The sequence below is a fragment of the Sminthopsis crassicaudata genome, chromosome 2 (genome assembly GCF_048593235.1).
Source record: "Sminthopsis crassicaudata isolate SCR6 chromosome 2, ASM4859323v1, whole genome shotgun sequence".
Classification (NCBI taxonomy): Eukaryota; Metazoa; Chordata; class Mammalia; order Dasyuromorphia; family Dasyuridae; genus Sminthopsis; species Sminthopsis crassicaudata.
In genome coordinates this window covers 37,269,199-37,292,296 of record NC_133618.1, presented here as the reverse complement: position 1 = coordinate 37,292,296, position 23,098 = coordinate 37,269,199, and the positions used below count along the sequence as shown (strand labels likewise).

The following is a 23,098-nucleotide window of genomic DNA, read 5'->3' as shown; positions in this document are numbered from 1 at the left end:
ATGGAACGGTCAAGTTCCCATAATTTGGAAGCTCAGGACTGTTAGATTTGAGTGAGCTTATAATTCTTTTTTTTTTTTTAATTTTAATTTTAATTTTAATTTTTTTATTTTTTCTTTTTTTTTCTTTTTTTTTTTCTTTTTTATAATATTATCCCTTGTATTCATTTTTCCAAATTATCCCCTCCCTCCCTCCCTCCACTCCCTCCCCCTGATGGCAGGTAATCCCATACATTTTAAATGTGTTACAATATAACCTAGATACAATATATGTGTGTAAATACCATTTTCTTGTTGCACATTAATTATTACCTTCCGAAGGTATAAGTAACCTGGGTACATAGACAGTAGTGCTAACAATTTACATTCGCTTCCCAGTGTTCCTTCTCTGGGTATAGTAATTTCTGTCCATCATTGATCAACTGGAAGTGAGTTGGATCTTCTTTATGTTGAAGATTTCCACTTCCATCAGAATACATCCTCATACAGTATTGTTGTTGAAGTGTACAGTGATCTTCTGGTTCTGCTCATTTCACTCAGCATCAGTTGATTTAAGTCTCTCCAGGCCTCTCTGTATTCCTCCTGCTGGTCATTTCTTACAGAACAATAATATTCTATAACCTTCATATACCACAATTTACCCAACCAGTCTCCAACTGATGGACATCCATTCATCTTCCAGTTTCTAGCTACAACAAAAAGAGCTGCCACAAACATTTTGGCACCTACAGGTCCCTTTCCTTTCTTTACTATTTCTTTGGGATATAAGCCCAGTAATAGCGCTGCTGGGTCAAAGGGTATGCACAGTTTGATAACTTTTTGGGCATAATTCCAGATTGTGAGCTTATAATTCTGATATGAAATTTTAAATTTCTTATTCACCTGGGTAGGAGAAGTTTGTATGTCAGAGGGAGAAGGATTGCAACAGTCTCTAAAAAAAATAAAAAATGAATGTCATACAGAACACAATTTAGAGGCCCACATTAGATGGAACATGCTCTGAAGAATAATGTTGCTCAACACTGAAGAACGGGATTAAAAGATGTCCTTGGTGATTATGTGAAGAGAGGGGAAAACAGGCCAGTCCTGTGACAGACACTAGAGATAACAAGTGTACAGCCAGAATGTTTCACCAGCATCCTGGAGATAACAGGGGAAAGTGAGAGAAACTTCTATTGCCTCAGGTGGACATGGCCAGGCACCACACAGGATGGACAGGTATTGTGATTGACATTGCTGATGAGAACTTCTGAGTCTATGGTATTCATCCATTTCAGCATTCTCCACTTTGCTTTTCTGTAAGTATTTGTTGGATTGAATTGTTGGGGATTCCCTGCCCTTCTCTCCATCCTTTTCATCTTATGTGACTCCTATCTCATCATTCCTAACACAGGTCAATTAACTGTCTCCATTTTCTAACATGGTGCAGGGAGACTTTCCAGGTTTCACAGCCAAACAACAGCAAAGTCAGCACAACATCTCTGAAGACTTTCAGTTTAGTAATCAGGCTAATACCTCTTCTTTCCCATCCTTTTCTTTCGGGCTTCCCAAACCCTGAACAATTCATGCATCAACCTTTTCGTGTATGTGTACATCCCTTTACAGTGTTCTACCGAGGTAAGTGGGCTCATCCACAGTAATCCACATTTCTCCCATTGTTGTACCTAATGGTTCCAAGGATGGATGGTGTGGTGCTGGCAGATGGAGAACCTCTGTTTTCTTAGTATATTCAGGCCAAACCTGGACACATAACAGAGAACTGATCTGTACTCTATTGTGTCTCAGCCTCAGAGGTCCCACTGAGTGCATATAGTAGAAATCAGAGCAACACAAAGGAAACCTGAGATGTAGAAATCCAGAGACATATCCATCCCAAATGGTCAGAGGGACTATTTGTGTGGCAGACCCTTCTGAGCTCAGTTTGGGCTGATCAGACAGTCATGCTGTACCCTGACCTTGACCCCCTAATGTCTTTGGTCCTCTTCAAGTACAAAGAGGAAAAAACTCATCCTCTCACAAACTCCTCCACTCTACAAACATTCCATATGCTAGGATCTTCCTGTAGACCTTTTAAAATTGGAGATGTGCCAATAAACATGACAGGCCTTTACATTATCACTAGCTCTCTTTTAATTTGGTGGTCATACATCTCATTGAGGATTTTTTTTATCAGATTTTACCTGAGCTTTCTTCATTATAAACTTCACCCTAATCTCATCATACCCTACAGAAATTATGATAAGGCAACTTGCTAGAGAAAATGCTAATGAGGTTTGTAGAAGAATTATACTGGGACTACACAAAGAGGCTCCTTTAGAGGAGATCATAAGACGCTGTGCCACAGTGGGCACAAATACCTTTTATAGCCAGGCTATGGTGCAGACTTCCCAAGATCCCAACATAGGAAGAAGGGTCCCTTTTGGCAAGGGACTTCCAGAGAGACTCATCAATGCTTTCAATGTGGTAAAGTAGGCCATCTGAAAGCTCAATGTTGGCATAGAGACAGAGTGAGAAAACAGGCTGGGAAAACAAGACCCAAAACCACATGTCCAAAATGCAACCGAGGCTTCCATTGGGCATCAGATCGTAGACTGATTCAGGGCCTAAAAAAAAAATACTTTGGGCATGATGGCAGCCGATGCTACACCCAGAGAGTGCCTAGACGTCCAGTACCCAAACATGACCAATCAGCCAGGAAGCAACTCTCTGTATGTTGCTCGCACTTTGGGCAGGCCCTGGGCTGCTGAGGAGCAAGATGGCCCCGAGGCTCTCCGGACTGTGGAGCATTTCAGACCCGGAACAACCCTGACAAGATCTCTCGTAGATTACAGTTAGGCTATTTTTTAGGTGAATGACCCAGGGGACACGTAAGTTCTCTACAATAAGGTCAGGGCAGCGATTCCTAGTTCCACTTACAAATCTGGCTCTGAGCCAGGCAGGCCCGAAGCACTGGGAACACGCCCTCCAGGAACTTCATGGACGGTGGAGGAGCACATACAAAAGCCACAAGAAAAGCAGGGGGAGGTGATGGGGCTCAAGACGCGGAGTTTGGAAGCGAATCTTGGGGTTCAGTCATGTGAAGAATTCACAATGCGGATGCACTTGGCATTTATTTCGCAAATGTTTTAAAGTCACTTCTCGGTGTCTGGCCTTACCTCGCTCTCCCCCCTCCCCCCGCTGCTTTGCGGCAGGGACCATCTAGCTTAACCCCTGGCGCCTCCATCTATCCCCAGCAGCTGGTGCTGAAAGTCAGGTTAAGCCCAGATAAAGTGAACTAAGCCGTGCGCCTGCGCGCTAGTCCCGAAACTACATTTCCCAGAAGCCAGGAGAAGACTCTCCGGTACGACGGATGCCCGCTAGGGCCACGCGATATCTGAGCAGGCACAGTTGGGGAGATGGCCCTTTCCATCCTTTTTCCCTTAGGTGCAATTTGTCGGGACTTTTGCCATCGTTGTGGTTGAGTGTCTGTGGTCTGGAAGGTTTTTCTTTGGGGAAGCCCAAGTAGAGAGCTGGATTCCGGAGCTGAGAGAGCGAGAAATAGATCCCGAAAGTCCTGGGCTCTAATTCTGCCCCCGAGGCTATCTGAACTAGAAACTTGAGCCCCACTTTTTTCTTCAGCTGTTAAAAGGGGCGGACTATGTTCCTGAAGCCTAGATGCAGCCTGCATTGATTAAGCACCAGCTGAGAGCTGGTGTAAATTACTAAACAATAAGCATTGATTAAGCGCCTGTGGAAAAAGCAAAAAGAGACCCAGCATTCTTAGTCTCGGTGTTCTGAGGGAGATACCTGGGACACCTTATTGAGGTAAGACTTGGATAAAAAAAAAAGCCAAAGGGGGGGATTTAGTCAGGAAGGAGGTGGGTTCAAAGGTTTACATTGACCCGTTTTTGTGAGCATAAATGATGGATTAATGGGAGTGGGATAAAAGGGAGGGGGAAGAGCTAGGAGGGAGGAGAGAAAAGAGGCAGAAGGGGAGAGAGCGGGGAGGGGGAGTGGAAGGAGGGAGGGCTCCTAGGGGTGGAGGAGCGTAAGGAATAGCCAGGCAAGTGAAGGACACCTAGAGCAGAATTAGCTGGGACCGGGAAGAAGAGACTTTGTATAACATTGTAACAAGGATCGGGGTGGAGTTTATTAGATTTTATTATTATTGTTCAGGTTTCTCAAGGGAGCATTAGCGTGTGTATTTCTGCGTAAATGCCTGAGTAATGACGTGTATGGGTGTGTGCATGTGTGTATATATATGTTTTTGTGTGTGAGAATGTAGCAATTCCTGAGAAACTCTAGGACTAAGCAATGGTCTCTGCAGTGTCTCACACTGTGCTGCCGGTGGGAGAGCCATCTGCTGTCTGGGAGCCCAGTGGCTTCAGTTCACTGAACTACCCCACCCTGCCCTCCTCAGTTGTGCCTCTCAGCCATAAAATGAGCAGATCAGTGACTTCTTGGCTATGAAATTAGCTTCTTGCGTCTGGCTCTTTGGTCAATTTCCTCAGAACTTTAGCCAGTTTCAGTTGGCATTCTAGTAACTCTTTGGGTCTTAACTCGAAGACTGAGTTTGTGAATTCTCGGGTCTCAACAAGTGCGTGTGTGTATTTGATGAAAATATACGTGTGTCTATAGATGTATGTAAGAGGGGAGTCTGTTATGTATGTGTGTGGGTACACATGCCTGTGGGTGTATGTAAGTGAGGTAGACATGTGTGCTCATGTGTATGAATATGTGAACAGAAATATGTTGCTTGGGGGAAGGGGATAGAATGAAAGGAGAAAAAAAGAATAAAAATTGTACTGCAGGGAACAAGAGAATTAACAAGGAAGCAATGAAAACATGGACATTCATGAAGATGTCTACTTTTATTACTATTATTTGAAATGGAAATTGACTATTACATATTTTGAATCCTCCCTAATGTCTTCTGGGCATGTGACAAATGCTTTTCCATTTTCTGTCTCTTCCCATTTATTTTCTTTTTTATATTGTATTTAGTTTTAATTGTATTAAAAAAAAAAAAACTTAAATGTTTTTTCAACATGGTTATCTCATTTAATTCTCACAACAGCCCTGAGAGGTAGATGCCATTATTCATCTCTCCATCACTCATTACTTAAGAGGGAAGGAAATAACTATATGTAGAGGGCCTTTTCTGCACCAGGCACTGTGCCAAGTACTTTTTAGAATATTATCTCATTTAATCTTCACAATAACCAGAAGAAGTAGGTGCCACTATTAAGTTCATGTTTAAGATAAACTAAAGGGGACCCTCTAGGAGCTATGATTTTTCCTCAAGTTACAGTTGGTGAAACTGAGGCATACAGGTAGAGATTTGTCTAGGGCCAATTAATTCTTTGTGCATTATAATGCTGAACATAAAAGGAATTAGCCAGGTGATGGTTCCTTCTAAATTTAGATACAGCCAGTCCTCAGTTGTCTCTATCAGGGAGCTTGGGCAGCCTGGCAGGATTCAGCTGACCAAATGGGTCCATCTACAAGGAGAAAAGAGAATTTTTGTTCTTGGAAGGGATACAAAAAGATAATGGAAAAGTTTTATCCCCAGAAGCCTCTCCGGGTGGATAATCTCAATGTCTTTCAAGGTCTGGCCTGCCTAAGTTGAGGTTTTGATGAAAAGAATTCTGAGGTTTTGTCCCAGGTCACAGAGAAATGATAATCTGCACCTGGAGAGGGATGAACCTCCCCAACCAATGAAATAGTGATAAGTTTGAAAAAATGTATAAATATGCATGTGGGTATCTACATCCCTACTGATCTCTTTATGATCCTAGAATACTTAACTTTGAGATCTGGAGAGAGCTTTGTTGTGGAGTTGTGTCACTTGTATCAAGCTCGTTCTCAGTCTTTTTTAGCAAAGGTGCTGGAGTCCTTTCCACTTCATTTTATAGGAATGCTGAGGCAAATAGGATTGACTGATTTACTCAGGATCAACTAGCTATTAATTATCTGTGACTGGATTTAAACTCGTAACTTCCTACCTCCAGGCCTTGGTCCTCTGTATCCTACACCACCTTCCTGTCCAGTAAAGGAATATAGAATTCTTCAGGTCCAGCCCTCTCATTTCATCAGCCTGGAAAAGCAGTGTGACTTGGCCAGGCTCACAGGACTAGTAAATGCCAGATCCTACTAAGATAGGATTTGGAGCCAGTTCTTCCAGACTTTTTACTTTTCTATCCCTGTGTTCTTTTTCTGCTTTTTCTTGTACTTTTCTTTCTCTTTTCTCATTTTTTAATTACTCTTCTCTTTCTTTTCTATTTCTCAGATGTATTTGTCTGTTATGTGTGAGTACATATAAAACTACATATCTCAATCTAATTAGAGTTTTTGTTTACTGACTTCTTCCTTAGATAATTAGTTCTTTTAGACACCAAAGGATTTTTATTTAGTATTTATTAGTATTATGTTGTCTTCAATTATAATAATTGTTCTATCCAATTCAGTATTTGAAAAAGTGGGCATTTGTATGTCCTGGTATTCAGGTTTGAATGTGAGGTTTCTGAGGCTGATGTGGGATGTTCCCCCACCTTTTGGTAAAATCTTCACAGTTTGAAATCTTGCTCTCCTGGTAGTGACTATTGGTACCAGTACTAGGTCAGTTCTGGGAAGCAAAAATTTATTCTAAGGTAACTCTTCCATCTTCTAGGGAGACAAGACTTGGGAAAGGTCAGAATCTTAAAGAAACACTGAAAAAGGATTGATTTTTGGAGGACCATGGCCTTCAGGAAAAAGGTAAGAATACAGACATGTCAAGGTGGGAATAAGGAGAGAGGGACAAACCTTGCTCAGCCTAACTTATCTCTTGAGTATCCCTCTTGAATCACTATCCACCTGCTAGATGTGCTCTAAGTGAAACATAACCAAAAGAAAGCTCACCTTCCCCCACAACTTATCACCTGCCATTCTTTCAGACTTCCTGTTTCTTTGCAGAGGGCCATCATTCTTCCAATCATTTTGTTCACGATCTTGGAATCATCCCCATCTTCCCTAGCACATTGTCCATTCTTTATCCAAGTCTTCTTGCTTCTGCCTTCATGGTAGTTCTTTCTTTTTTTTTTTTTTTTTTTTTTTTTTTTAAATTTTATTTCATTTTTTCCTTACATATATGGCAAAACAGTTTTTAATAGTTGTTGCTTTTTAAGTTTAGAGTTTCACATTTTTCACCTCCCTCACTGCCTTCCATCCACAAGATATACTAAGCAATTTGAGATAGAGACACACACACACACACACACACACACACACACACAAGCACAAAGTGATATGACACAGGCTAGTTTTGATGTAACAAACAATATGGATCAACATGAGGAATTATATATGTCCATAAATCCTAGAAGGAGGGTATATAAATAACAATCACCCATATACCTCCTTAAGTAGCCAAAATATAGTCTAAAACCAGTCTGTTGTCTATTACTTCAAATGTCAGGGAATCCAATGATTCCTGCAGGTTTTTGATGTCCTGCAATAGTCTCATTAACAATTTTTGATGTTCATGAGTCAGTTGTTATACACATTGGGTTAACAGCCATGCTTTTTCAGTGGCACATATAGTCAGAGATGGAATCACCCAATGTTTTTGGGTCTTTTACAAACGTCATTAACATTTTCTTTAGTGAGTTGTTTTATCATAATTTCTGTTGTTGCATTTTCACCAATAGTTTGTATGACAGCTGTCTGCAGACGTTCCACAAAATCAGCAAAGGGTTCATTAAACCTTGGGCTATTTTTGTGAAGGCTTCCCCTCTATCTTGCCTTCCTGGGAGGGTGCCCCATGCTTTGATAGTAGCAGCAGCAGTAGCAATTTGCTCATATGCTGCTATAGGGTAATTTAATTTGTGCTAAAGTGTCTGCATAAGGACCTATATTTGTTAGTTGGTCACAGGTGATTGGTATATTAACTCCAGTTTGCATATTTCTTTGGGCTTGCATTCTACAGAGTTTACTGTACTCGGAAAGCCACAAGTTTTGTCCAACTTCTAAACTTGTCTTTGCTAGATATTAGAGGTTAAAATTTCAAAAGCCACATTCTCTAATAACATCTTAACATAAGACTATGTAGACTCATAAAGAGTGCAAGCGTTCTTCAGATCTTTAATAATTTCTAGATTACAAGGAGTGTATCTTCTTTTTTCTTGACCTGAAGAGTCAACCTCTTTAATCACCAGATGTATCCTATCCTTCCTCTTTAGCTTTAATTAGTGCCCTTTGTAATTGTGTCATAGGGGATAGACAGAGCTGCTGCATGGGTAGTACTGATGGTATTACTGCCCCTCCCCCTCATCCTCCCTCCACTCTCAAAGGAGAAATTGAGGGGAGGGGAGAGACAGGAGATGGGGAATGCCCTAAAGGCTCCTGCTCTGATGTAACTGAGCTGTGAAAGTGAGAAGCACCACACCCCTTAAATTCATCTCCCTTCTTGCCCAATTCTCCATGCTTTTCAGCTGCTTTTTTAGTACCATTCACCCTCCCCCCCCATCCTCACCCCTTTCTCCTCACAATTCCTTGTCTGGCTATTTTCTTTAAAACTTTTCCTATTTTTTTTTTTTTTTTAAGAATTTGTGGAATTCCTTAAAGCCAATTGTATTATATTGTACATTAGAAATGTTTGCTCAGGAATTGAATCAGGACTCTTAGCTTCATAATATTCAATTAGTTGCTCTCCCACTAGTTCCCCCATATCTGGGGGAGAGCCAAGGAGACATTAACTCTGATACATTTAAGAGCCCAGTGATTATATCATTACATCACATTAAGTAGAACCATTATCCCATCACTCTCACTGAGTAGGTGCTTAACTATAAGGATCCTGTTGTCCTTGATTCAAGTATACCTTTCCAGAGTTCCTGGCCCTCAAGATGCTCATTCTCTGTATTCAGTATTTTATATCTTTATAATTATATGCTCAATTTAATTTGATCTTTTTTAGTCTGAGCATCCACTTCATTTATTTCTACATCCATCTTCATTTATTTCTTCAGTAATTCTTTTCCAAACTTATTATATCCTTATACAATTATAATTTATTTTCACAAACCAATTGATGTCATTACGGGTTTTTTATGTTTCCAATTTTCCTACATAATTGTCTTAAACTGCAGTAGTACATTAAATCTCTCTTACATTCACTTGCTTTTCTGATTTCTAAAGAAGTTTCTTTTTCTGGGAATGCCTTTGGATTTACTGCCAATCAGAATCCTACTTAGGGCTTGCTTGGTGCACACAGGTTGGTTGTTTAAAAGCAGTAAACAAGAGAAATTTGTTTTGTTTTTAACCAAGGGGATGTTTTTGTAGTTAACTGGCTGAATATGGGGAACTAGCAATTCCATCTTCCTGTTCTTAACAAAATGCAAGTAAGAAAAACAAAAGAAAAAACAACATTGTTCTGCATTTGAAAAATTAAAACAAATGGCATTCTATATTGATTAGAAAAACGCAAGTTAAAACCAGTTTGAGGTACCATTTCATACCTCTCAGATTGGGTAAGATGACATGAATGATAAATGTTAGAAGGGATGTGACAAAACTGGAACACATTTTTGGTGGAGTTTGGAACTGATCCAACCATTCTAGAGAGCAAGTTGTAACTTTGCCCAAAGGCTATAAAATTGACCATACTCTTTGATCCAGCAGTGTCTCTATTGGGTCTACATCAAAAGGAAATCATAATAAGGTGGAAAATAAACAACATATGTTGAAATATTTGTAGCTGCCCTTTTTGTAGTGGCAAAGAACTAGAAAATGAATGACTGAATGAGTTGTGCTATGAGTGTAATGGAATATTATTGTTCAATGTGAAATAATAACCAGTCTGATTTCTGAAAAGGCTGGAAAGACTTACATAAACTGATGCTAAGTGAAGTGAGTAAAACCAAGAGAGCATTGTAGATAGTAACAAAAAGATTATGTGATGATCAACAGTGATGGTCTTCACTCTTTTCAACAGTGAGGTAATTCAAGGGAGTTCTAATAGATTTGTGATGAAGGAAACCATCTGCATGCAGATGCAGATTTAATGAGGATCAAAGCATAATATTTTCACCTTTTTTTGTAGGTGGTTGTTCGCTTTTTTTTTTTTCTCATTTTTTTTCCCCCTTGTGATCTGATTTTCCTTGCAAAGCATGTTAAAGATAGAAATATATTTAGAAGACTTGCACATGTTTAACCTATATTGGATTACTTGCTGTTAACAATTAGGGGAGGAAGAAAATTTGGAACATAAGGTTTTGCAAGAGTGAATGTTGGAAAAATTTCTTTGCATGCATTTTGAAAAATAAGAAGTTATTATTTAAAAAGGGAAAAAAGGAAAGGGAAATTTAAAAAATAAAATTTATTTCATTTTTTGGCTACATTTGAATATCCAAATGATTCCCTTCTTTCCTTCCGGACCCCCATTAGTAGATGGCTTCTGAAGTCTCTTTCATCTTTCAAGTTAAGATTCTGTCATGTTTTAGAAATTCCTCACATTCCAAGATGTTGCTGTGGAATTCACCCAGGAGGAATGGAGCTATTTGGATCGTGTCCAGAAGGACATGTACAGGGATGTGATGCTGGAGAACTATGAGAACTTTCTCTTTCTGGGTAAGATAATTTTTTTTTAGTCATTCTGTCATAATTTATTTCTCTCCAAGTGAGTACCAAGAACTATGGCACTCACTAGGAGGACAAAGGTAAAAAGAGCCTGCTCATGGAGCTTCTGTACTATCCAGAGAGATCCTGAGTTGAAATACTTTTTAACAGAAATGTTGGTTTGAAACAAGTCTTTTCCAAGTGATGGCAGGAGCAGGTAGGGGGGGTAAGGAAAAGCTTCATGCCAGAGATCACTGATTCTCAGCTAAGCTCTGAAGGAAACTAGGTTACAAGAGTTAAAGGGCAAGAACAGCACATGGCAGAGTTGGGGAAGCATCCCATGGTGACCTGCAGAGATAGCAGGGAAAACATCATGTGTGAGCCACTGCAAGGTCAGAGGATTTCATCAGTCCATGGCTGTGGGGGGCTGAGGAGCCTGACTAAATTTGAGTTTGCTGGACATGGAGGGAAAGTCACACAAATACCTCTACATAGAAATGCCCTTAGACCTTTGGGCAGTTTGTAAGCAGTTGTTGCTCTTCCCAGACAAAAAGTCCTTTGTCCAGCTGGAAATCAGCAGCTTCATTCTGCAGCCCTGCAGGCTCTCCTTTCCTCTCTCTGCACAGCGGCTTCAGGTTCTCCATAGAGCCCCAGGGCAGAGAAGGAAAGACTTCTCCCAGCAGACTAGGAGTGGGTGATAGAGCCAAAGGCTCTATCCCTTCCTTCACATTTGCTGAGGGAAACTTCCTTCAGGGTCTTTGAGGCTTCTCCCTGGCATTTCCAGACTTGCTCCTTTTCTGTAGAGAGAGATCAGGACTGAGTTCTAAGGTGTCTTTGTGTTCTCAGCACTTCCCACTTATTTCTCCTTGAGCAGGGCTTCCAGCAACTAAACCAAATGTGATTTCTCAGCTGGAGAGACATGAAACCCCCTGGCTATCAAGGGAAGAAGACCCCAGATGCATTTCGAAGGGTGAGTAATAACCAGGCAGGCAGGGGGTATAGTCCTCCAAGTGCCAGCCCTGGACTGAAGGAGCCTCAGGGTTGTGAGTTTCAGTCTGACCTCAGATACTTCCCAGCAGTGAGACCCTAGACAGGTCCCTTAACCCTGTGGGTTTCCTCTGTGATATGATGTGGAGAAGGAAATGGCAAACTCCTCTGAGATATGAATCTCTGCCCAGAAATCCCTCAGAGAGTCTTATACATGGTCAGATGCAGCTAAAAACTCCTGACCCAGAAATCTAGGCAAGGGCAGGACTCACTGTCAGCAGGAGCTTGGCTGGGTCATTACAGTGAGTTACCTTGGAAATGTTGGGCCTGGAGCTCTCTTTCAAGGTCGATAGGCCTGAGGAGAGGAGCTGTAGTTGTCCTTCCTGCACTCCTCCTGTAACTCACCTTTCATGTCAAGAAATGGTTTTCTAGTAAATTTGTATTTCTTGTATTTCTCTCTAATCTCAGAAAAAGCTTATTGATGATGTTTAGCCTTCCACCCATATGCTGGGTCCTATCCTTTATTTCATTTCAAAAAACAAACAATTTTTTATTATTATTATAGCTTTTTATTTGCAAAACTTATGCATGGGTAATTTTTTCAAATTTTTCCCTTCTTCCTTCCCAAATGGCAGGTAGTCCAATACATATTAAATATGTTAAAATATATGTTAACCTATCCTTTATTTCCATAAGTATTTCCTATTCTTAAATCTTTAGATTATTTTTTTCTTTTTGATGAGTCCTTTGCGAAAGATATTGGGAAAATAATTTTCTGGTATAATTAAGTCTGATCTGTATTTAAAAATTCATACCATTGCTCCAACTTCTTACCTGTTTTAGCTTCCTTTCAATTGGTCTCATTCTTTTCAGGGACAGATCCTATAAAGATGCCATCTACCCCTTCCAGCCTCTTCCTTCTTTCCCTTTCCCACCTTAAATTGGTGCTATCAGCCATTTCCACTGTTTCATGGAAAATTGCCTTTAAGGTCATTACTGACTTTAGTAATAATTTTAGCTAATATACTGGGAGCAGATTAAGGAATGTTTTACCAACATTTGGGATGTATGGTGTTTATATCATTTTCATTTTAGAATAAGGTCTGGGGAAAGGCAGAAGATCTTAACTTGCCCATGGTGACCTCATTAGTGTCACAATTGCTACTCACACTTTGGCTTTTTATCCCAACAAATTTACGAAACAAATTTACAGGAAACATAGGACATGAAATCAGGCTCTAAGTGTCTGACGTGTTATAAAGTATAAAAGCACCAACTTCCCAGTTAGCAGAGCTGGGTTCAGAGCCTGCTTCTAACACTTTCTAAGTGTGACACTGGACAATTCATTTCTACCCCTCAGTATTTCTATTAAGACCTTGAGTCCTGTCCATCATTTTGTGACCTTGTTTGGGGTTTTCTTGATGGAGATCCTGGAATGGCCTAACACTTCCTTCTCCAGCTCATGTGATAGATGGGGAAACTGAGGCCAACAGAATTAAGCGACTTGACCAGAGTCCTTCAGCTAGAAAGTGTCTTGAGACCAAATTGAACTCAGGAATATGAGTGTTCTTGCCTAGAGGTTTAGTGCTTTGTGCAGTATGGCGGTCACACCTCACTGTTCAATGTTCTAAGCAATTCTCAAGCTATAACTTTCATAGAAGGTGGAAACTTGGTTTGATCTAGGAATTTTCTTCATAAAATCACTGTTTCAGTCACTTCTTCAGTGTTACCAGAGATCAGCTTCAAATATTATCATCTATGGTTTAGAATTTTGTTTTTCTCTCTGAAAATGTTAATGTTTTTGAAGTCATGGGCAGTTCTGTTACTTTCTCTTCACCTATATCTGGGCTTCAGTTTCCTCTTGATCATATTTCTTCTCCCTTGTCCATATCAGTCACCCTGCTTCCTAATGGAGATGACTGAATCTAGAATTGAGCATAAAGTTTTCTTTTCCCCACAACATTGTACAGTGAGTGCTGATGCTTTTTTTGTCTTACTTTCAGATTCCTCTGTTGAAAAAAGAGAATATGAAACTAAGGGGTCAAATCCAAAACAGTGTATTGCTAACAGAGAGACATCCAGAGAGAGTTTCATAATGGATGCTTTCTGGGATTCTAAATTGGGAGAAGCTTGTAATTATGGCACTGAATTAGAAAGGCAGACAAAAAAAATGGAAAGACAGTCCATGAAGTTAATAGTTACGCACAGCAAAACTTCATCTTGCAGAATTTCCATTGTAAAGAACTTTTGCAAGTTTGATAACTATAAGAAGTTTTATCGTCAGCATTCAGAATTTAATGATTACCATAGAGTGTATTTTCAAGGAGAACCTCATAGAATTAATAAATGTGACAAAACCTTCGACATCAGTTCAAGCCTTAGTGTACATGGAGTAATTCATGCTGGAGTGAAAGCTAATAAATTTGGTGAATGTGGTAAGGCTTCCAGCTACAATTCAGATCTTGCTGTTCCACAGACAAATCTGGAAAAAAAGCCTATAAAACAATGTAATACAGGTAGGAAAACTTTTAGCCAGACAAGATATGTTTGTCAACATAAGAGAATTCCTACTGAAGAGAAACCCTATGAATGTAATGAATGTGGGAAAGCCTTCAGCCTTAAGGGAGTCTTTAATAGACACAGAAAAGTTCATGCTCTAGTGAAACCTTATAAATGTAATGAATGTGGGAAAACCTTCAAACTTAAGCAAACCTTTAATAGACACAAAAACATCCATACTTCCGTTAAACCTGAGAAATGTAAAAAATGTGTAAAAGCCTGTATATGCAAGGCATCCCTTAATAAACATGAGAGTATTCATTCTGGAAAGAAACTATTTAAATGTAATGAATGTGGAAAAGCCTTTAACTGGAAGACAAGCCTTTACATACATAAAAGAATTCATACAGGAGAGAAACCACATAAATGTAAGGAGTGTGGAAAAGCTTTTAGAGATAAGGCAGGCCTTAATCGACATGAGAGAATTCATACTGGAGAGAAACCCTACATATGTTATGAATGTGGAAAAGCCTTCAGATATAAGGCACACTTAGATATGCATCAGACAATTCATTCTGGGGAGAAGCCTTATAAATGTAATGAATGTGGAAAAGCCTTCAGATTTTCAGGAACATTTTATTCACATAAGAAAATGCATACTGGAGTCAAACCCTATAAATGTAATGAGTGTGGAAAAGCCTTCATGCGGAGTGATCGCCTTAAAAGGCATGAGAGAGTTCATACTGGAGAGAAACCATATAAATGTAATGAATGTGAGAAAACTTTCAGGAGTAAGAGAAGCCTTGATCTACATGCCATAATTCATACTGGACAGAAGCCCTATAAATGTAATGAGTGTGGAAAAGCCTTCAGTCGTAAAGGAAGCCTTATTCAGCATGAGGCAATTCATAGTGGGCAGAAGCCCTATAAATGTAATGAATGTGGAAAAGCCTTCATCCGGAATGATCACCTTAAAAAGCATAAAACAGTTCATACTGGGGAAAAACCATATAAATGTAATGAATGTGGAAAAGCCTTCATTTGTAAGGTAAGTCTTGAAGTACATGAAGCAATTCATACTGGCCAGAAGCCCTATAAATGTAATGAATGTGGAAAAGCCTTCATCCGGAAAAGTCGACTTAAAAAGCATAAGACAGTTCATACTGGAGAGAAACCATATAAATGTAACAAATGTGGAAAAGCCTTCATTTGTAAGGGAAGCCTTTATCTACATGAGGTAATTCATACTGGCCAGAAGCCCTATAAATGTAATGAATGTGAAAAAGCCTTTATCTGGAAAAGTCGACTTAAAAGGCATAAGACAGTTCATACTGGAGAGAAAGCATATAAATATAATGAATGTGGAAAAGCCTTCATTTGTAAGGAAAACCTTGATATACATGAGCTAATTCATACTAGCCAGAAGCCCTATAAATGTAATGAGTGTGGAAAATTCTTCAGTCAGAAAGGCTGCCTTAATTCTCACAAGACAATTCATACTGGGCAGAAACCCTATAAATGTAATGAATGTGGAAAAGTCTTCAGGCAGAAAGGAGGCCTTCATTCGCATAAGACAATTCATACTGGAGAGAAACCCTATAAGTGTAATGAATGTGAAAAAGCCTTCAGAGAGAAAGGAGGCCTTAATAGACATAAGATAATTCATACTGGGGAGAAACCTCATAAATGTAATGAATGTGGAAAAGCCTTCAACTACAAAGGACATCTGAATAGACATAAGAAAACTCATACACAAGTGAAACCATAAATGTAATGAATGTAGAAAAGCCTTCAAATGTATAAGAAACCTTAATTTATGTAAAAGAATTCATATTGAAGAAAAAACCTAAAAATCCAAGAAATGTGGAAAAAACTTTAAGTGGTAGAGAAACTTTAAAAAATATAAATTTATACTGAAGGGAAATTCTTTGAATATACTGATGTTGAAGCAGACTGTAATGAAAATCCTATATTTGAATGTAATAAAATTGAGAAAATTTTCTTGCATATCGCAATCTTAAGAAACATCAGATAATTCCTACTGAAGAGAAATCTAAATGTAAAGAATGTAAGAAAGCTTTTAATGATCAGGAAAACTTAATAAATCCAGTAGAACCCATACTGGACAGGAATTTTTTTCAGTGCTATTTATTTTACATGAAAATAGCTTCATGGGTTCCAGCAACAATAACAGATTAGGCAGTTACTCAGGATCTGGCAGTTTCTAAAATAAAGGATCAGAGAGTCTGGAATGTCATATATATTCCAGGAGGCAAAGGATGTGGGCTTACAACCAAGAATTAACTACACATCTGTACTGAGCATCTTCTTTTAGAGGAAGAGGAGCTTTAATGAAATAAAGGACTTTCAATCATTTCTACTGAAAAAAACAGAATAAACAGAAAATTTAAACTATAATCACGGGACTCCAGAAGTCTAGAAAGGTAAACAAGGGGGAAAATACATTATTTAAAGGTGAAGCCATTTATATCTCTAGGTGGGAAAATAATACCTGTACCTATTGAGAACTGTTATCTTTCACTGGGCCTACAGAGGGGACAGAATATGGACTGAGGGTGTGCTTGTCTATGGACTCTGATGTGATAATATCAAAGAAAAAGACATTTAGTGATGAGGAAAGGTCTGTATGGGAAAAAGAGGAAAGGTGTGGTACAATGGGACAACTAGATCATATGAAGAGGTGCAAAAGACCTATTATAATTGGGGGAAAGAAGGGAGGGAAATGAGCATGTCTGAAGCTTGATCTCATCAGTTTGGTTCTGGTAATCATTTATAGTTATAGAAGGTTAGGTATAAAAATTTATCTAACTCTAAAAAATTAAGGAGAAAGGAAAAGAAAAGCAGGATAGAAGGGAGCACAGAAACATTAGGGGAAAAGGTAAGAGAAGGAGAGATGGGTTGACATAAGAAAAGATAGGGGGTAGAGTGGGTTAAAAAAAAAAAAAAACATTACTAAGGGAAGGGAGAAGCATGATAGGAGATAAAGTAGTAGGGTTAGTAGGTAGTAAGTTAAAAAAAAAAAAAAACTGGACTAAAGGACAAGTGGAAGGGGAGAGCCAAAGTACATACTGGGGAGAAAATAGGATGGAGGGAAATAAAGAGCTGGTAATAGTAACTGTGAATGTGAATCGGGTGAACTCTCCCATAAAATTCAAGCAAATAACAGAGTGATTAAAAAGCAAGAACCTACAATATATTTATTACAATAAACACATCTGACAGAGAAACATACAAATTAAAGGTAACGACAAACAGAATTTATTATTCTTCAGTTAAAATGAAAAAAGCAGGGGTAGCAATTTTGATCTCAGATGAAGCAAAAATAAAAATAGATCTTATTAAAAGAGATAAGGAAGGAAAGCACATTTTGATAAACATTACTGTAAATGATGAAGTACTAACAATAGTAAATATTAATTATTTCTTGATTTGTGCCCCTCTCCCTAAAAAAGGATTTCGGCATATATCCCATTTACAACATAACTTATAAGTGGTCTCATGTATTTTTGTTTTTTCATTTCTGAGTGTTAATGACATTATTGGGAGTTTTCTTTGCAAAAATATTAGCCATATCTTTCTCCTGCTTATTTAAAATTGAGAAAACTGAGGCAAGCTGGTTTAAGTGACTTCCCTAAGGTCACACAGATACTTAATATCTGAGCTAGATTTGAACTCATGAAGATGATTTCAAGGCCAGTGTTCCATCCATTGTAACAATTAACTGCCCCAAAGATGTGAAGTGGGAAGAGCAATCTGAGCCACTTATTATATTTCTGGAGAGATCAGATTTTACAAGGCATTATTACTTACATGAAGTCAGAATCTTCTTTTTCATTTCTACCAACTAGTTCTTGAGACTCCTGATTCTTCCTTCTGGAAATAAGCAGAACAATGATGATTTCCTCCTTTACATTCAAGGACCATTCTAGTTTCCTCTGATCCAAGATTTTTTGTAGATTAAACCCCCACCACCCCCACCCCAGTTTCCTTGAGCCAGTTCCCATATGATGTCAGTAAAGGGATTCGTCTTGCAGCTGGCCCTGCCTAGATACTGTGAGATCAGGTACAAACTCTTCTTCTTGGCCTGCAAAGAATGTTGAACCAATCCATCTCCCCAGGCTTATTGATCATTATTTTTCTTTTTGAGCTCCATATCCAGGCAGAATGGCCTTCTTCATGTTCCCACGTATGACATTCTATCATGTATCTCCAAGTTTTTGGCTACAATGCTTGAAATGCATTCATTCCTCAGGTCCCACTCAGCTGTTGTCTTCAAGGGTCTATGCCCAAGTCAGACAAATTAGACAGTGCCCAATAAAGCCCTTGGGGAGCTACAAATCTTTTGCTTAAGGACTCAATAAATTCTGAATCTTATATGTTTATGAAATCAAAAAAATAAAAACCAGATCTTTCAGCACCAGAGAGCAGAGTAAAAACAAAAAGAACCCACCAATCACCTTCAAAGACTGAGAAAAAACTAGGGTTGTCAGTCCAAATCCAGGATATCCATATCAAAGAAATCTCTTGGAAGCATCCAGAAGGATGTAAATCAAAGACCAGGAACCAGTCAAATTTACACATAGCCTTGCAGCTTCTACTATAAACCAGAGACATTAGAATACAATATGTCAAGAAGCAAAATACATGGACTTCAACCAATAGTAGTGTGAAAAATTGGACATAATCCTATGATGACAAAATTGACTCTAAAGAACTTTGAGCATTTTTGATGAAAAGACTAGAGATGAGTAAGAAATTTGAAGTACGGAGCCAGGACTTTAAAAAGACCAATTTGTTTGAGCAATGAGATAGATAGGGCAAATATTGTAATGGGGAGAGAAGAAACAAATGTCTCATCAGATCCTGCAAATCTTTAAAGAATAACGGAGAACAGTGGATTGATTCCATTCTTTGGTTTTTAAAGGAGAATGCAATGTGAGAGTAAGAAGGAATTTGGTAATATAAAAAGAAGAAAGGGAAGAACTTGATATTTCCCCCGATTGGTATATATGAGAAGAATATGCAAAGGAGGAAGTAGTGAGGGAATAAGAATCTAGGGAACCATACATTTATCTGTAATGGGAAAAGGAAAGTTGATCACATTTTCATTGAAACTTTCATATAGAAAAATATCAAACTCAATAGGAAAATAATGGTGGAGAGACAATGATAACTGATGATACCCTCTTAACCTTGTGATTTTGTTGAATTGTTTATAAGTTTTCATGATCCCATTTGAGGTTTTTCTGACAAAAATACTGGAGTGATTTCTCTTTTCACACAAAACATAATTTGGAAGCTTGTGGTAGATGTCAGCAGGCTCTGATGAATAATGCTACTGGATACTGAAAATTGGGATTAAAAGATGTCATTGATGATTATGTGAAGAGAAGGGAAAATAGGCAGGTTCTGTGGCCAACATCAGAAATAACAAGTGGACAACCAGAATGTTTCACCAGCATTCTGGAGATAACAAGGGAAGGTGAGAGAAACCTCCATTTCATCAAGTGGATGTGGCCAGGACTTACCGTATGGACAGTTGCTGTGACTGACATTGCTGATGGGAACTTCTGAATCCATGGCATTAGCAATCCATTGCAGCATTCTTTGCTTTTCTGAAAGCATGTGTACCATTGAATCCCTCAATCTGGACCCGATAATGCTTTAATTAATGAAGCAACAAAAGAAATTAGGACCCTTCTACATTTAGAAAATCTTTATTTTTTCTTCCAATTTCTTTTGTTACTACATACACACATCTACATATATTCATTGATATGTATTTGGAAGTATGAGCTTCCTTGATGGGGATTCCCTGCCCATCTCTCCATCCCTTTTCATCTTATATGACTCCTATCAAATCATCTCTAATATAGTTCAAATACTGAACTGAGAGGCAAATCCAGAATCAGTTTTTTGTCCAGCCTAACTTGACATAGGGAGACAGACTGGGAGGTCCGGGACACTGGGAACAGGTTAAGCTAAGAGTCTCTTGCATGCAGAGCACACTAGGAGAGAAACATATTTCGGACATAAGTAGCACATGTTTAATAGGGGAAATAAAGCATTGGGGATTCCTTCTGGCAGGAGGGAAAATAAAGGAGGGAACAAGGATGTATACTGAGACTTTGGGATGATCCTGAAGATACTAACAAAGACAGTCTAGGAAAGCCTGGCTTCCCATCCTAGGTATCTTTAAGTTGTTAATCAGGCCAGTCTGGACACATCATAGTTACCTTAACTATGGTAATAAGACATTTTGGGAAACTAAGTTGCCTTGATGAGTGCTTTAGCATTTCTAGTGAAAGGTAGAGAATAAGCTTGTTTCAGAATTCACATTATTTTTAATTTCTATCTCTTCACTATGCTGACATCTCCCCTTCTATGCCTGCTAGAACCCAAGGGTACCTTTCCTACAGCTTATATACAAGGACAGGAAAGGACTTGGAGATAAAGAAAGAATCCACCAGAGACTGCCACTGTAGACAAATTCAAAAGTGAGAAGCAAGATTAGCTAGCAGAAATGGAGCTGGAAAGATAAGCTTTTTTTTTTTTTTTTTCTTTTAATGTATAGGTCTTAGAGAAAAGAAGAAAGGTTTAAATGTTCTATGAGCTCGACACAGTACAAAGCAGAGGAAATTTTTTAAAAAAGTAACCACAGTTCTTGCATTCAAGAAACTTTCTTACGAAGGAATAGTGTATAGAAAGGGAAGGTGAAAAGTGGGGAGAAAAGTGACAGCCAGCCTGAATAGCCCACAGAGCTCTAGATGGAAAGTAGTGACTTTAGTTGTAAAGTTCAAATGTCAGCCCCCCAAATAGTAAAGGTTTGACCGGATTTTAGTGCTCCACCAACCATCCCTCCAATCTGAGGAGAAATGAGGGAGATTAGTCTTGGCAAAGATACTGAAGCACCTGCCATTTCCTTCTCCAGCTCTTTTTTACACATGAGGACACAGGGAAAAAGAGCAAAGTGACTTGTCCAGGGTCACACAGCTAGGAAGTATCTGAGACCAGAAGTGAGCTCAAGAAAATGAATCTTCCTTACATGAACTGATGCTAAGTAAAATGAGCAGAACCCGGAGATCATGATACACAATAACAAGACGATATGAGGATCAATTCTGACAGACAAGGCTCTCTTCAACAATGAGATGATCCACACCAGTTCCAATTGTTCATTGATGAAGAGAGCCATCTACACCCAGAGAGAGGACCATGGGAACTGAGTGGAGCACAACAGAGCATTTCCACTCTTTCTGTTGTTTGCTTGCCTTTTTTGTTTTCTTTCTCAGGTTTTTCTTAACTTTCTTTCTAAATCAATTTTTTCTTGAGCAGCAAGATAACTGTATAAATACGTATACATATATTGTATTTAACATGTGTGGGTCTACCTGCCATTTAGGGGAGAAGGTAAGAAGGAAGAAAGGAGGGGAAAAGTTGAAACAAAAGGGTCAATGTTGAAAAATTACTCAAGCATATGTTTTCTCAATAAAAAGCTATAATTTAAAAATAAAAATAAAAGTAGTGCTTTATGACTCAAAACAAAAGAAAAAAAAAAGAAAATGAGTCTTTGACTTCCCACCAGTTACTTTAAAGAGTAGGAATGCAGAGACATTACTAGAATTCTGCCATTATTTGGATTGTTAAGAGTGATAGGTTATAGATAATACTATGTTGGTTATTGTTTTTTTGCTGAGGTAATTAGGGACTTGCCCAGGGTTACACAGCTATGAAGTGCTAAGTGTCTGAGGGCATATTTGAGCTCAGGTCCTCCTGACTTCAGGGTTGGTGCTCCATCCACTGCGCCACCTAGCTGCCCCACTAATATTATGTTTGATATTGCCAATATTTCTGCCACCAGCCATACTAAATGCCTAATGTACATCTGACTCCATCTCTTTCCCAATCTGCAGACGTTCCTTCTGAGCTTTAGATATTTGGATGGTTATTGTACCTGCGCAGTAATGGGCAAGTCTCCCACACACATATAGAGACACACTGCCTCAGCTTCAAATGCCATTACAGTTACAATAAACTTTGCATTGGAAATGGGTTCCAGCCTGCAAATTCTTTTGAGCCACCTCTTAACACCAGTGGGTGACTTTCACCTTCTGGGGTCCCTTCCCAACCTCAACAATGGGACTATGAGAAGACACACCCACAGACACTCTCTCTGTCTCTCTGTCTCTCTCTGTGTCTTTGTCTCTGTCTCTACCTCTGTCTCTGTCTCTCTCTCTCTCTGTCTCTCTCTCTGTCTCTGTCTCTCGCTTCCTTTCTCCCTTTCCCCGTCTGTCTGTTTCTCTGTTTTTGTGCAGAACTGGTATTGCTGAAGAGTGATATGGCACCAAGTCTCTCTTATTGCACGGTTCTTCTGATACGGAACAATCATGACAAGATATCATTTTTTATGTGCCTTTATAAGGGGAAAAGTAAGTTCTCTATAAATTCAGGGCAGTAATTCCTAGTTGGACAAACACGTGTGACAAATTCACAAGATCTTTTCCTTAGCCAAAAGGTAGAAGAAATAGGCACCAGGAGTGGTAACTATGAAATAAATTTGGGAGAGCAATAGGGTTACCAAGGAAAGGACTTTAGAAGCAATTAAAAAATAAGACATGAAGTGTGAATATACCACTGACTAGCAGATTAAATCCATAGAAGAGATTGGTGGACTAACCACAGCATTAAAGGGAAAACCCTAGGAGAGAGGAGAGAGTTGTATTGTTTGTCCTGTGTCCCGAGGCGGGTCAGTGCCTCAGTCTCCCGGACACAGCCCAGGAGTCCTCCCTGCACCGGCTCCTGACTAGATGCAGGGAGCACAGGAGGAGGAGCTCCCTCAGCTGACACGCCCACCGGAAAACTCCTCCCCCCTAACGTGCTGCCCTCCTGTGGCTCCCAGGAAGGCTGCACCCGGGGCCAGAGCAGGAGGAAGGGGGGAGAGCACTGGGACTCCTCGGAGCTGGGGCCGAGAGCTCTGGGCTCAGGGACATGTGGGTCTCGGGCCGCCTTGTGAGAGGTC

General features: G+C 39.3%; 1 protein-coding gene across 2 annotated transcripts; it reads left to right on the top strand.

The window, feature by feature from the left end:
- Positions 1 to 734: 734 nt before the first annotated feature.
- LOC141554166 (KRAB domain-containing protein 5-like) lies at positions 735 to 22,886 on the top strand. 2 transcript variants are annotated; one of them, XM_074285781.1, is made up of 5 exons: positions 735 to 3,801; positions 6,647 to 6,732; positions 10,458 to 10,584; positions 11,447 to 11,542; positions 13,563 to 21,986. In XM_074285781.1, the coding sequence occupies exons 2-5, from the start codon at positions 6,715 to 6,717 to the stop codon at positions 15,824 to 15,826; spliced, it is 2,505 nt and encodes an 834-aa protein (XP_074141882.1). In that variant the 5' UTR covers positions 735 to 3,801; positions 6,647 to 6,714; the 3' UTR covers positions 15,827 to 21,986. The 2 variants fall into 2 exon arrangements, with proteins under 2 accessions (XP_074141882.1, XP_074141883.1); XM_074285782.1 differs by lacking the exon at positions 13,563 to 21,986 and adding an exon at positions 21,993 to 22,886 and having other exon boundaries at positions 736 to 3,801.
- Positions 22,887 to 23,098: the final 212 nt, after the last annotated feature.